The sequence below is a fragment of the Oncorhynchus mykiss genome, chromosome 2 (assembly GCF_013265735.2).
Source record: "Oncorhynchus mykiss isolate Arlee chromosome 2, USDA_OmykA_1.1, whole genome shotgun sequence".
In the NCBI taxonomy this organism is placed as follows: Eukaryota; Metazoa; Chordata; class Actinopteri; order Salmoniformes; family Salmonidae; genus Oncorhynchus; species Oncorhynchus mykiss.
This window is the reverse complement of record NC_048566.1, coordinates 94,945,011-94,959,128: the sequence shown is the minus strand read 5'-3', so window position 1 is coordinate 94,959,128 and position 14,118 is coordinate 94,945,011. Positions and strand designations below refer to the sequence as shown.

Below are 14,118 nucleotides of genomic sequence, written 5' to 3'. Positions count from 1 at the left end.
TACAGTCAGCCCTGGTACAGTCAGCCCTGGTACAGTCAGCCCCGGTACAGTCAGCCCCGGTACAGTCAGCCCCGGTACAGTCAGCCCCAGTACAATCAGCCCCGGTACAGATAATAATAATTTTTTAAAATCCTAAATTGAACATGTGCTCTTCATTACAAAATGTTAAAGTTAGGTGAAATAAAATTTTTATTTTTTAAAAATAAGTTACACTACCTAGAAGGGACTCATTTCCTGGAATGATATAAGGAATAGGGTACCATTATGGGCCGAGGGCTTCAGTGACTGTCTGTTCCTCTTTCCCCCATACACAGCAGGCAACACAATGATACAAGCAATCCAACACAAGGAACCGTTTTCCAGTTGGTTGTTTGAAGGTAGGATGAGAATGGATGGCAGAGTAGAAACATAATGGTCGGTAATTCACACCCCTTCAGTCTATCTGGCCTGGTTTAACACCCCCTTAGTCTATCTGGCCTGGTTTCACACCCCTTCAGTCTATCTGGCCTGGTTTCACACCCCTTCAGTCTATCTGGCCTGGTTTCACACCCCTTCAGTCTATCTGGCCTGGTTTCACACCCCTTCAGTCTATCTGGCCTGGTTTCACACCCCTTCAGTCTATCTGGCCTGGTTTCACACCCCTTCAGTCTATCTGGCCTGGTTTCACTCCCCTTCACTATCTGGCCTGGTTTGACAGTGAGATTTCATCTCCGCTCACATACTCTTCACCACAGACACAGGAAGCTTGGTGCAATAGAGAAGAGTGGAGAAGAGGAAACTGTCATCATGGTGGTGGTAGTGGCCATGTTCCAGGTCGCCTACAGTGCAGTCCTGTTGCACAGACAATCAGATTGTTAAGTTATAGATATACTGCAATTTAAAAAATATATATACTACTTTCTCATCTATGACCAATTGGATGTGTTCTCTGCAAATGAGTACGTAGCATTTCATATTGCAAGAACCCTCCTCAATACAACTTAATAATCTAACAACATGAGCAACTCAACCGCAATGTAGGTGACCTGGAACATGGCCAATGCCTCTGGGTGTTATGAAGAATAGAAATTAAAGTCAGATATTTGACATCTTCCTGTAATGTCCATATCATAAATTCCACATAGCCAAGTTTCTGACATACTGCTTTTGTTCATTCATTGGTCATGAGTCATGATGATAAGAGGCCACATCATTCCGGAATGATCTGACGTCACAAAGGAACCATCCAGTCTCAATGTTCTCCTTAACGGCTCCCCTCTGGATCTGACCAGTACGGGTTTCTAAATCTTGGTTGGGAGCATTAGGGTAGAAGCTCCACTACTACATTACATATACAGTTGAAGTGGGAAGTTTACATTCACTTAGGTTGGAGTCATTAAAACTCGTTTTTCAACCACTCCACAAATTTATTGTTAACGAACTATAGTTTTGGCAAGTCGCTTAGGACATCTACTCTGTGCATGACACAAATAATTTTTCCAACAATTGTTTACAGACAGATTATTTCACTGTATTACAATTCCAGTGAGTCAGAAGTTTACATACACTAAGTTAACTGTGCCTTTAAACAGCTTGGAAAATTACAGAAAATGATGACATAGCTTATCAGAAGCTTCTAAAGCTAATTGACATCATCTGAGTCAATTGGAGGTGTACCTGTGGATGTATTTCAAGGCCTACCTTCAAACTCAGTGCCTCTTTGCTTGACATCATGGGACAATCAAAAGAAATCAGACAAAATCAGACCTAAAAAAATATAAAGTCTGGTTCATCCTTGGGAGCAATTTCCAAAATGCCTGAAGGTACCACATTCATCTGTACAAACAATAGTATGGAAGTATAAACACCATGGGACCACGCAGCCATCATACCGCTCAGGAAGGAGACGCGTTCTGTCTCCTAGAGATTAACGTACTTTGGTGCGAAAAGTACAAATCAATCCCAGAACAACAGCAAAGGACCTTGTGAAGATGCTGGAGGAAACAGGTACAATTATCTATATATTATCAAGTATCTATATCCACAGTAAAACGAGTCCTATATCGACATAACCTGAAAGGCCGCTCATCAAGGAAGAAGTCACTGCTCCAAAACCACCATAAAAAAGGCAGACTACGGTTTGCAACTGCACATGGGGACAAAGATTGTACTTTTTGGAGAAATGTCCTCTGGTCTGATGAAACAAAAATATAACTGTTTGGCCATTTGGAGGAAAAAGGGGGAGGCTTGCAAGCCAAAGAACACCATCCCAACCGTGAAGCACGGGGGTTGGCAGCATCATGTTGTGGGGGATGCTTTGCTGCAGGAGGGACTGGTGCACTTCACAAAATAGATGGCGTCATGAGGAAGGACAATTATGTGGATATATTGAAGCAACATCTCAAGACATCAGTTAGGAAGTTGAAGCTTGGTCACAAATGGGTCTTCCAAATGGACAATGATCCCAAGCATACTTCCAAAGTTGTGGCAAATGGCTTAAGGACAACAAAGTCAAGGTATTGGAGTGGCCATCACAAAGCCCTGACCTCAATCTTATAGAAAATTTGTGGGCAGAACTGAAAAAGCGTATGCGAGCAAGGAGGCCTACAAACCTGACTCAGTTACAACAGCTCTGTCAGGAGGAATGGGCCAAAATTCACCCAATTTATTGTGGGAAGCTTGTGGAAGGCTACCCAAAACATTTTACCCACGTTAAACAATTTAAAGGCAATGCTACCAAATAGTAATTGAGTGTATGTGAACTTCTGACCCACTAGGAATGTGATGAAAGAAATAAAAGCTGAAATAAATCATTGTCTCTACTATTATTCTGACATTTCACATTCTTAAAATAAAAGTGGTGATCCTAACTGACCTAAAACAGGACATTTTAACTAGGATTAAATGTCATGAATTGTGAAAAACTGAGTTTAAATGTATTTGGCTAAGGTGTATGTAAATTTCTGACTTCAACTGTACCTACTAACAACTATGTGAACCATTTTTCACCAAGCCGATCACTGCTCCCATACCTTCTATCAAAATTGAGGTACAGTCTTTCAGGTTGGAAGCAGGTGGATATGGTCACCATAGAGATAGAACAATCGCTACGATCGTCACCATCCACTAGGGCTGTACTGGCCTCAACAGTATCTTGTGATGTGTATTGAATGGTCCAGAAATATGGGAGGTTGGTGTTTGAATACAGCACCACGTACGGCAACAGAACAGAGAAAATCCCAAAACGTCAGACTCTGCTACAGCAAAGATCTCGGTTTGTCTGTTTGTCACAGTTGGAGTGTTGAGGTGGAAATAATGGAAATCAATGGACAAAACCACCACAATGCCACCACTTCCAAATAATAAAACATCTATACACATTGCATGTTTTCTTTTAAAGTGACTGAGCCAGTTAGAATCTTCTAGACAGTAGTTGGATTTGTAGCAGCAACTTCTCTCTTATCCCCAATAAATATAAAATGTATAAACATCTCTATTTTTAGCCAGTTTCACATTGGCCTGGGCCCCCAGGGGTCCAACAGTACTGTAGATAGGGGCCCCTGGCAGAAAGGGGGAACGCACAGAGGGCTGGTCCTCCTACCCCCCCACCCCCGTGGCCCCTTGTAGACAACCATCTCTGAGACTGAACCATCTCTGTCTGTATAACTCTTCAGGTAGGTAAGACATCCTCATCTGTTGAACACACCACCGCTAGGAGTCTTTAGAAGAGCATGCTCTGCCTTCTGTTCTTGCCGTTGCCTGAAGGTAGCAAAAACAACAAAACGAAAAGTAGAAATGAATAATTACAATACTATTATTGTTTTATGTTAAAGCAGTAGTGTATTAGAGGGCTAAGTCAACTGAATAGAATGTTAATAAAGTAGGTCAATGGAGACTATTTAGAGGCGCTATAAAATATATTTTCAGGGACCGGTGTGTTTTTGAGTGTTAGTAAAAAATATATAAAAATACAAATAAAAAATATATATTTTCCAAAAATAAATAAATAATAATAATAATAATAATAATAATAATAATAATAAATATAAGTGGTACTAATTTGGATCCCTGACGGACTCCACTAACCTGACTCAGGATAGTTAGAGTTCCTATAGCCTGGATCTCTCTGCAGCTGAACCTCCTTCAGGGTGAATATGGATATGCCTGTCACACAAACACACGTGTCAGAAATATAAAGTTAAAAAGAGAAAGATGAGGAACACACCACACAGAACACTCTTTGTATATACACTGCACAACAAAATAAAGGGAACACTTAAACAACACAATGTAACTCCAAGTCAATCACACTTCTGTGAAATCAAACTGTCCACTTAGGAAGCAACACTGATTGACGAATTTCACATGCTGTTGTGCAAATGGAATAGACAACAGGTGGAAATTATAGGCATTTAGCAAGACACCCCCAATAAAGGAGTGGTTCTGCAGGTGGTGACCACAGACCACTTCTCAGTTCCTATGCTTCCTGGCTGATGTTTTGGTCACTTTTGAATACTGGCGGTGCTTTCACTCTAGTGGTAGCATGAGACGGCGTCTACAACCCACACAAGTGGCTCAGGTAGTGCAGCTCATCCAGGATGGTACATCAATGCGAGCTGTGGCAAGAAGGTTTGCTGTGTCTGTCAGCGTAGTGTCCAGCGCATGGAGGCGCTACCAGGAGACAGGCCAGTACATCAGGAGACGTGGAGGAGGCCGTAGGAGGGCAGCAACCCAGCAGCAGGACCGCTACCTCCACCTTTGTGCAAGGAGGAGCAGGAGGAGCACTGCCAGAGCCCTGCAAAATGACCTCCAGCAGGCCACAGATGTGCATGTGTCTGCTCAAACCGTCAGAAACAGACTCCATGAGGGTGGTATGAGGGCCCGACGTCCACAGGTGGGGGTTGTGCTTACAGCCCAACACCGTGCAGGATGTTTGGAATTTGCCAGAGAACACCAAGATTGGCAAATTCGCCACTGGCGCCCTGTGCTCTTCACAGATGAAAGCAGGTTCACACTGAGCACATGTGACAGACGTGACAGTCTGGAGACGCCGTGGAGAACGTTCTGCTGCCTGCAACATCCTCCAGCATGACCGGTTTGGCGGTGGGTCAGTCATGGTGTGGGGTGGCATTTCTTTGGGGGGCCACACAGCCCTCCATGTGCTCGCCAGAGGTAGCCTGACTGCCATTAGGTACCGAGATGAGATCCTCAGACCCCTTGTGAGACCATATGCTGGTGCGGTTGGCCCTGGGTTCCTCCTAATGCAAGACAATGCTAGACCCCATGTGGCTAGAGTGTGTCAGCAGTTCCTGCAAGAGGAAGGCATTGATGCTATGGACTGGCCCGCCCGTTCCCCAGACCTGAATCCAATTGAGCACATCATGTCTCGCTCCATCCACCACAGACTGTCCAGGAGTTGGCGGATGCTTTAGTCCAGGTCTGGGAGGAGATCCCTCAGGAGCATGCCCAGGCGTTGTAAGGAGGTCATACAGGCACGTGGAGGCCACACACACTACTGAGCCTCATTTTGACTTGTTTTAAGGACATTACATCAAAGTTGGATCAGCCTGTAGTGTGGTTTTCCACTTTAATTTTGAGTGTGACTCCAAATCCAAACCTCCATGGGTTGATAAATTTGATTTCCATTGATAATTTTTGTGTGATTATGTTGTCAGCACATTCAACTATGTAAAGAAAAAAGTATACAATAAGAATATTTCATTCATTCAGATCTAGGATGCGTTATTTTAGTGTTCCCTTTATTTTTTTGAGCAGTGTATACAGTGCCCTGCGAAAGTATTCGGCCCCCTTGAACTTTGCAACCTTTTGCCACATTTCAGGCTTCAAACATAAAGATATACAACTGTATTTTTTTGTGAAGAATCAACAACAAGTGGGACACAATCATGAAGTGGAACGACATTTATTGGATATTTCAAACTTTTTTAACAAATCAAAAACGGAAAAATTGGGCGTGCAAAATTATTCAGCCCCTTTACTTTCAGTGCAGCAAACTCTCTCCAGAAGTTCAGTGAGGATCTCTGAATGATCCAATGTTGACCTAAATGACTAATGATGATAAATACAATCCACCTGTGTGTAATCAAGTCTCCGTATAAATGCACCTGCACTGTGATAGTCTCAGAAGTCCGTTAAAAGCGCAGAGAGCATCATGAAGAACAAGGAACACACCAGGCAGGTCCGAGATACTGTTGTGAAGAAGTTTAAAGCCGGATTTGGATACAAAAAGATTTCCCAAGCTTTAAACATCCCAAGGAGCACTGTGCAAGCGATAATATTGAAATGGAAGGAGTATCAGACCACTGCAAATCTACCAAGACCTGGCCGTCCCTCTAAACTTTCAGCTCATACAAGGAGAAGACTGATCAGAGATGCAGCCAAGAGGCCCATGATCACTCTGGATGAACTGCAGAGATCTACAGCTGAGGTGGGAGACTCTGTCCATAGGACAACAATCAGTCGTATATTGCACAAATCTGGCCTTTATGGAAGAGTGGCAAGAAGAAAGCCATTTCTTAAAGATATCCATAAAAAGTGTCATTTAAAGTTTGCCACAAGCCACCTGGGAGACACACCAAACATGTGGAAGAAGGTGCTCTGGTCAGATGAAACCAAAATTGAACTTTTTGGCAACAATGCAAAACGTTATGTTTGGCGTAAAAGCAACACAGCTGAACACACCATCCCCACTGTCAAACATGGTGGTGGCAGCATCATGGTTTGGGCCTGCTTTTCTTCAGCAGGGACAGGGAAGATGGTTAAAATTGATGGGAAGATGGATGGAGCCAAATACAGGACCATTCTGGAAGAAAACCTGATGGAGTCTGCAAAAGACCTGAGACTGGGACGGAGATTTGTCTTCCAACAAGACAATGATCCAAAACATAAAGCAAAATCTACAATGGAATGGTTCAAAAATAAACATATCCAGGTGTTAGAATGGCCAAGTCAAAGTCCAGACCTGAATCCAATCGAGAATCTGTGGAAAGAACTGAAAACTGCTGTTCACAAATGCTCTCCATCCAACCTCAGAGCTTGAGCTGTTTTGCAAGGAGGAATGGGAAAACATTTCAGTCTCTCGATGTGCAAAACTGATAGAGACATACCCCAAGCAACTTACAGCTGTAATCGCAGTAAAAGGTGGCGCTACAAAGTATTAACTTAAGGGGGCTAAATAATTTTGCACGCCTAATTTTTCAATTTTTGATTTGTTAAAAAAGTTTGAAATATCCAATAAATGTTGTTCCACTTCATGATTGTGTCCCACTTGTTGTTGATTCTTCACAAAAAAATACAGTTTTATATCTTCATGTTTGAAGCCTGAAATGTGGCAAAAGGTCGCAAAGTTCAAGGGGGCCGAATACTTTCGCAAGGCACTGTATATATATTTATGTGTGTGTATCACTCACTCTCTGGCAGTGTGTGTGTGTATATATCACTCACTCTCTGGCAGTGTGTGTGTGTGTGTGTATATATATATCACTCACTCTCTGGCAGTGTGTGTGCGTGTATATATCACTCACTGTCTGGCAGTGTGTGTGCACGCGTGTGTATATCACTCACTCTCTAGCAGTGTGTGTGCGCGCGTGTGTATATCACTCACTCTCTGGCAGTGTGTGTGCGTGTGTATATCACTCACTCTCTGGCAGTGTGTGTGCGTGTGTATATCACTCACTCTCTGGCAGTGTGTGTGCGTGTATATATCACTCACTCTCTGGCAGTGTGTGTGCGTGTATATATCACTCACTGTCTGGCAGTGTGTGTGTGTATATATTACTCACTCTCTGGCAGTGTGTGTGTGTATATATTACTCACTCTCTGGCAGTGTGTGTGTGTATATATTACTCACTCTCTGGCAGTGTGTGTGTGTATATATTACTCACTCTCTGGCAGTGTGTGTGTGTATATATTACTCACTCTCTGGCAGTGTGTGTGCGTGTATATATCACTCACTCTCTGGCAGTGTGTGTGTGTATATATTACTCACTCTCTGGCAGTGTGTGTGCGTGTGTCCCCAGGCTCCTGAAGTAAGGCTGTCTCATCGACTCATCTGCAGACATCCTCTGCTTGGACTCGTACTGAGAAAGCAACAACAGAGAAACAGTGTGTGTGTTTGTTTAATAAGCGCGTGTGTGTGTGTGTGTTTGTTTAATAAGCGTGTGTGTGTGTGTGTGTGTGTGTGTGTGTGTGTGTGTGTGTGTGTGTGTGTGTGTGTTCTTGGACAGGAAAGCCATGATAGAGGAAACATCCACACTCTGCTAATTAATTCCTGCCTCCAGGAAGTTAAATAACTATGTTAAATATGCCACAATGCAACTCCATAAAGCTACATAAATACACAATATTACTTCTGCAGCAGTGCACTGTAAACATCTGCATTCTGGTGAAGTTATTACTGCTGTGTGTCAAAGCCTTATGTACACTAAGTTTTCCTTTGAAATTCTACCAAGTACACTGTCCCAATGTAACAACAACACGCTGCCGTTTATCAGATACAGGTGTCGGAGCAGTGGTGCAACTCAGAGGATTGTTTATTCAAATGAGTCAATCTGTTTGCATCTGTAGTGGGACTCACTTTGAGAAATGACAGCAGCAGTTCAATGCCATCGGTATCCAACCTGAGAAGCACAGAGAGGGAGGGGGTGGGAGGGAGGGAGGGAAAGAGGGAGGGAGGGAAAGAGGGAAAGAGGGAGGGAGGGAGGAAAGGGAGGGAGGGATGGAGGAAAGGGAGGGAGGGAAAGAGCGAGAAAGAGAGCAAGAGAGCAAGAGGGAGAGAAAGAGGGAGAGAAAGAGGGAGAGAAAGAGGGAGAGAAAGAGGGAGAGAAAGAGGGAGAGAAAGAGGGAGAGAAAGAGGGAGAGCGAGAAAGAGAGAGAGCGAGAAAGAGAGAGAGCGCAGTGGTAAAGGTGTTAGATCAGTGGGAGTGACTCATGGTGGTGTAGTGAACTCTAGGAAAGAAGCAGAGTAAACTATTCCACAGGATTTCCTCCACAGGAAGGGAGGTGTACGCACACACATACACAAACAAAAACTTTTCTCTTACAAAACCCCCTTTGAAAGCAGAAGGGCCAGTAATTCCACTTCAGTAAAAGGAAACACCCAGTGTTACGACATGTTCATTTCCCTGGACACCAGCTCATGTTCATTTTCCTGGACACCAGCTCATGTTCATTTCCCTGGACACCAGCTCATGTTCATTTTCCTGGACACCAGCTCATGTTCATTTCCCTGAACACCAGCTCATGTTCATTTCCCTGGACACCAGCTCATGTTCATTTCCCTGGACACCAGCTCATGTTCATTTCCCTGGACACCAGCTCATGTTCATTTCCCTGGACACCAGCTCATGTTCATTACCCTGGACACCAGCTCATGTTCATTTCCCTGGACACCAGCTCATGTTCATTTCCCTGGACACCAGCTCATGTTCATTTCCCTGGACACCAGCTCATGTTCATTTCCCTGGACACCAGCTCATGTTCATTTCCCTGGACACCAGCTCATGTTCATTTCCCTGGACACCAGCTCATGTTCATTTCCCTGGACACCAGCTCATGTTCATTTCCCTGGACACCAGCTCATGTTCATTTCCCTGGACACCAGCTCATGTTCATTTCCCTGGACACCAGCTCATGTTCATTTCCCTGGACACCAGCTCATGTTCATTTCCCTGGACACCAGCTGATTTAAGGACATGTTGCTGTGTGGGAATCTGTAAGTTTCTTCGGAAAAAGGCGTCTGCTTCAAATCAACGAGGGTCAGATGTTTTTAGAACTCTGCAGTGGTCTAACGTGGTCTACTAGTGTCCTACTCTTGTCGGTCTGAAAACATCTGACAAACATTTAATTATGAGTGAAAATTGTCCCTTTAATATGATGTAACCACTCCAACAGATCTGTACCCAGGCCTGTAGCCCTACATACCTGGGAGCATGGTTGATGAGGGGCTGTGTCTTGTACTTGGGGAACTTGTAGGACTTGAACTCCTCCATGGAGGAGATGCCAGGCCAGCTGTCCTCTGAGGGTGTTCCTGTTGGAGGGTGGAGAGGGCAGTCACAGGGGCTCTAGCATAGCAGCTGACTGTCTACAAAGATGTAGGTTAAAAGTATAATTTAATACAAGCAAATTCAAATGACACACACACATTACAGAGAGCAGATATATTTTATTTCACCATGTCATGTTGTTTTCCCACCACCAGGTGGCAGCACTCACCCAGCAGTCTGAAGATGAGGTGCAGTTCGTCCTCCACAGTAGAGCCAGGGAACAGAGGCCTCCCGGCAGCCATCTCATAAAATATACAGCCCACACCCCTGGGGTTGAAAAGATGAGGTTCGGGGTCAAATAGAGTCAATACAGGTCTTCATAAGGGGAGTCTGTACCCAACATTCACTTAACTTTTCCTGCCCTCCACTGTAAATTAGATGCATGGCTATTCTCATTATTCAAGGGAACATAAGGACGTCAGAGCGTGGTAGATACAGAGGTCGATATGGGGGTCAGGATGGATTTCAGTTTTGCATATATAATTCAGATTAGAAGATCATGGCTCCTGATAACCCATTCTCAAGAAATGCTCATGATTCTACGTTGGTTCTCTCATGGTTCTACGCTGGTTCTCTCACGGTTCTACGCTGGTTCTCTCACGGTTCTACGTTGGTTCTCCGCTGGTTCTCTCACGGTTCTACGTTGGTTCTCTCACGGTTCTACGTTGGTTCTCTCACGGTTCTACGCTGGTTCTCTCACGGTTCTACGCTGGTTCTCTCACGGTTCTACGCTGGTTCTCTCACGGTTCTACGTCGGTTCTCTCACGGTTCTACGTTGGTTCTACACTGGTTCTCTCACGGTTCTACGCTGGTTCTCACGGTTCTACGTTGGTTCTACGCTGGCTCTCACGGTTCTACGTTGGTTCTCTCACGGTTCTACGTTGGTTCTCTCACGGTTCTACGCTGGTTCTCTCACGGTTCTACGCTGGCTCTCTCACGGTTCTACGTTGGTTCTCTCACGGTTCTACGCTGGTTCTCTCACGGTTCTACGTCGGTTCTCTCACGGTTCTACGTTGGTTCTACACTGGTTCTCTCACGGTTCTACGCTGGTTCTCACGGTTCTACGTTGGTTCTACGCTGGCTCTCACGGTTCTACGTTGGTTCTCTCACGGTTCTACGTTGGTTCTCTCACGGTTCTACGCTGGTTCTCTCACGGTTCTACGCTGGCTCTCTCACGGTTCTACGTTGGTTCTCTCACGGTTCTACGCTGGTTCTCTCACGGTTCTACGCCGGTTCTCTCACGGTTCCACGCCGGTTCTCTCACGGTTCCACGCCGGTTCTCTCACGGTTCCACGCCGGTTCTCTCACGGTTCCACGCCGGTTCTCTCACGGTTCTACATTGGTTCTCTCACGGTTCTACATTGGTTCTCTCACGGTTCTACATTGGTTCTGTTGGTTCTCTCATGGTTCTATGTTGGTTCTCTCATGGTTCTATGTTGGTTCTCTCATGGTTCTATGTTGGTTCTCTCATGGTTCTATGTTGGTTCTATGTTGGTTCTCTCATGGTTCTATGTTGGTTCTCTCACGGTTCCACGTTGGTTCTCTCATGGTTCTACGTTGGTTCTTTCATGGTTCTACGTTGGTTCTGTTGGTTCTATGTTGGTTCTCTCATGGTTCTATGTCACCTCAGCTCACTCACCACATGTCTATCTGTGTGGAGTACTCAGAGGATCCGAGTAGAACGTCAGGAGGTCGGTACCAGAGCGTCACCACCTCGTTGGAGTACGTCTTAGTGGGGACTGACTTGGCCCGGGCCAGACCTGGAACAAAATAACAAGGAGTTACACAATGGAACATTACTGTCTTCACTGAATAGACCGGCTCATTGTCAGCAATCATGCCGAACTGAACCAAGCTGACCTGTACTGTGCTGGCCTGGTTGTGCCTCCACCATAGTTGCAGAAATCAGACTAAGTGAAAAGGAAATATCGGAGCTAGCTGAGTACGGTTCAGGTCTGCAGGAAAGTGTGAAGAGCGTTATAAACTCCCCAGAAACCTGGGTAGAACGAGAACATGTCTCTTACCGAAGTCGGCCAGTTTGAGTTCTCCTCGTTCGTTGATGAGCAGGTTCTGAGGCTTCAGATCTCTGTGTAGAACCTTCCGTCTGTGACAGTAGGACAAACCTCGCAGGATCTGAAACAAGAAGATCTGAGACAAAACAACAAAGATGATGTCAGACCTCTGCTGGTAGTCAGGACACTTCGGTGGAAATATAAAACATGTAGTGTAATCAGAAAAATGATAATCATCTTCAGCTACTGTGCATGGGTAGGAACAAAGGCTTGTTAGTTTCTCGAATATCTCCATTCGATCAGAATAACTATTTTTCCCTTTTTCCAGAGAGAATTTAAATTTGTGGTGTGAAACTAAAAATCACACAGACACCTGTCAACGGCGTGACATTTGCGTGTGAGAGTAGCAAGCATCAATTCACAAACTCTGGGTAGCGTATGACAACCGAATTGGCATGAAAATCCATAATAAAACTGTTCGCTATTCTGCCACCGGGAATTCCTTTTAAACATTTTTACATTTATTTTTGAATTTTACCCCCCTTTTCTCCCCAATTTCATGGTATCCAATTGTTAGTAGCTACTATCTTGTCTCATCGCTACAACTCCCATACGGGCTCGAACGTTGAAAGTCATGCGTCCTCCGATACACAACCCAACCCACAGCACTACTTCTTAACACAGCGTGCATCCAACCCGGAAGCCAGCCGCACCAATGTGTCTGAGGAAACACCGTGCACCTGGCAACCTTGGTTAGCGCGTACTGCGCCCGGCCCACCACAGGAGTCGCTGGTGCGCGATGAGACAAGGACATCCCTACCGGCCAAGCCCTCCCTAACCCGGACGACGCTATGCCAATTGTGCGTCGCCCCACGGACCTCCCGGTCGCGGCCGGTTACGACAGAGCCTGGGCGCGAACCCAGAGTGGTGGCACAGCTGGCGCTGCAGTACAGGGCCCTTAACCACTGCACCACCCGGGAGGCCGGGAATTCCTTTTGACCTTAGATGTCCTACGGGGGCCACCGTAGCTGGACTAGTTGTTGATTTGCTAGCTTATGAGGATGTTGTTTCTAATAAATCCAAGCCATTTATAAACAACTACATCTCGTTCTTTCTACAGTATTCCCTCTTGATATCAGAGTCCTGGAGTTTTCCAGCCGTAGTCTGCCTCGACTATATGATGGAAATCACCACAGGCAGGTTGCAATTCTTTTCAAATATGGAGCCTATTTGACTGATAAACCTTAGTTTCAAGCCCAACACATGTTAAACTACATCTTTAGTCTACTTAGCATTGGTAAGATCATAATGACTCCCCAAATTCCTTTTCTACAAGCGACCCACGTAATTTATCTGCTTACTTTACCAGCATTACTCCGCGTAGAGGTAAGAAAAATAGACTTGCTTTCTAATTTGACGTGCTATGATGCCGTAGATGCTCGAGGCCCGTATGTTCTCTCTCACTGACTAGTACAACGCTCGTTTGTACGCTTTAAAAAAAAACAACACTTTTGTTGGAATTGAGCTTGACACGTTCAAGTGATTAAGTCGATGTTCCACTAGTCACCAGCAGGGGGAATAGGCTTTTAGCACTGAAGGAGCCTTGCATATCTACAGCGATACGGAGACCGGGCAGGCGATCTGTAGACACTACACTCACCTTGACGTTCTGCATGCTCAGGATGTTCCCACAGTCGTCCATGTACTGCTTCAGGTCCTTGTCCTACAAGTGAGTGGAGAGGAAGGGGCAGGCATTCAGTCAACCGGAAAGGGGCAGGCATTCAGTCAACCGGAAAGGGGCAGGCATTCAGTCAACCGGAAAGGGGCAGGCATTCAGTCAACCGGAAAGGGGCAGGCATTCAGTCAACCGGAAAGGGGCAGGCATTCAGTCAACCGGAAAGGGGCAGGCATTCAGTCAACCGGAAAGGGGCAGGCATTCAGTCAACCGGAAAGGGGCAGGCATTCAGTCAACCGGGAAGGGGCAGGCATTCAGTCAACCGGAAAGGGGCAGGCATTCAGTCAACCGGAAAGGGGCAGGCATTCAGTCAACCAGGAAGGGGCAG

General features: G+C 45.3%; 1 protein-coding gene across 6 annotated transcripts in view; it reads right to left on the bottom strand.

The window, feature by feature from the left end:
* Nucleotides 1–2,840: 2,840 nt before the first annotated feature.
* LOC110500336 (cyclin-dependent kinase 17) overlaps nucleotides 2,841–14,118 on the bottom strand; it is a 65,951-nt gene continuing 54,673 nt past the window's right edge. For 4 of the 6 annotated variants that reach the window (XM_036959786.1, XM_036959799.1, XM_036959794.1 and 1 more), the window contains exons 8-16: nucleotides 13,716–13,778; nucleotides 12,068–12,191; nucleotides 11,683–11,803; nucleotides 10,213–10,310; nucleotides 9,922–10,027; nucleotides 8,576–8,618; nucleotides 7,988–8,078; nucleotides 4,066–4,143; nucleotides 2,841–3,738 (exon numbers count right to left, since the gene is read on the bottom strand). In XM_036959786.1, coding sequence (XP_036815681.1) covers nucleotides 3,701–3,738; nucleotides 4,066–4,143; nucleotides 7,988–8,078; nucleotides 8,576–8,618; nucleotides 9,922–10,027; nucleotides 10,213–10,310; nucleotides 11,683–11,803; nucleotides 12,068–12,191; nucleotides 13,716–13,778 — 762 coding nt within the window. In that variant the 3' untranslated portion in view covers nucleotides 2,841–3,700. Of the gene's footprint in view, nucleotides 3,739–4,060; nucleotides 4,144–7,987; nucleotides 8,079–8,575; nucleotides 8,619–8,804; nucleotides 9,737–9,921; nucleotides 10,028–10,212; nucleotides 10,311–11,682; nucleotides 11,804–12,067; nucleotides 12,192–13,715; nucleotides 13,779–14,118 lie in introns of those variants that run through there. The other 2 variants (XM_036959818.1, XM_036959829.1) reach the window with 2 other exon arrangements.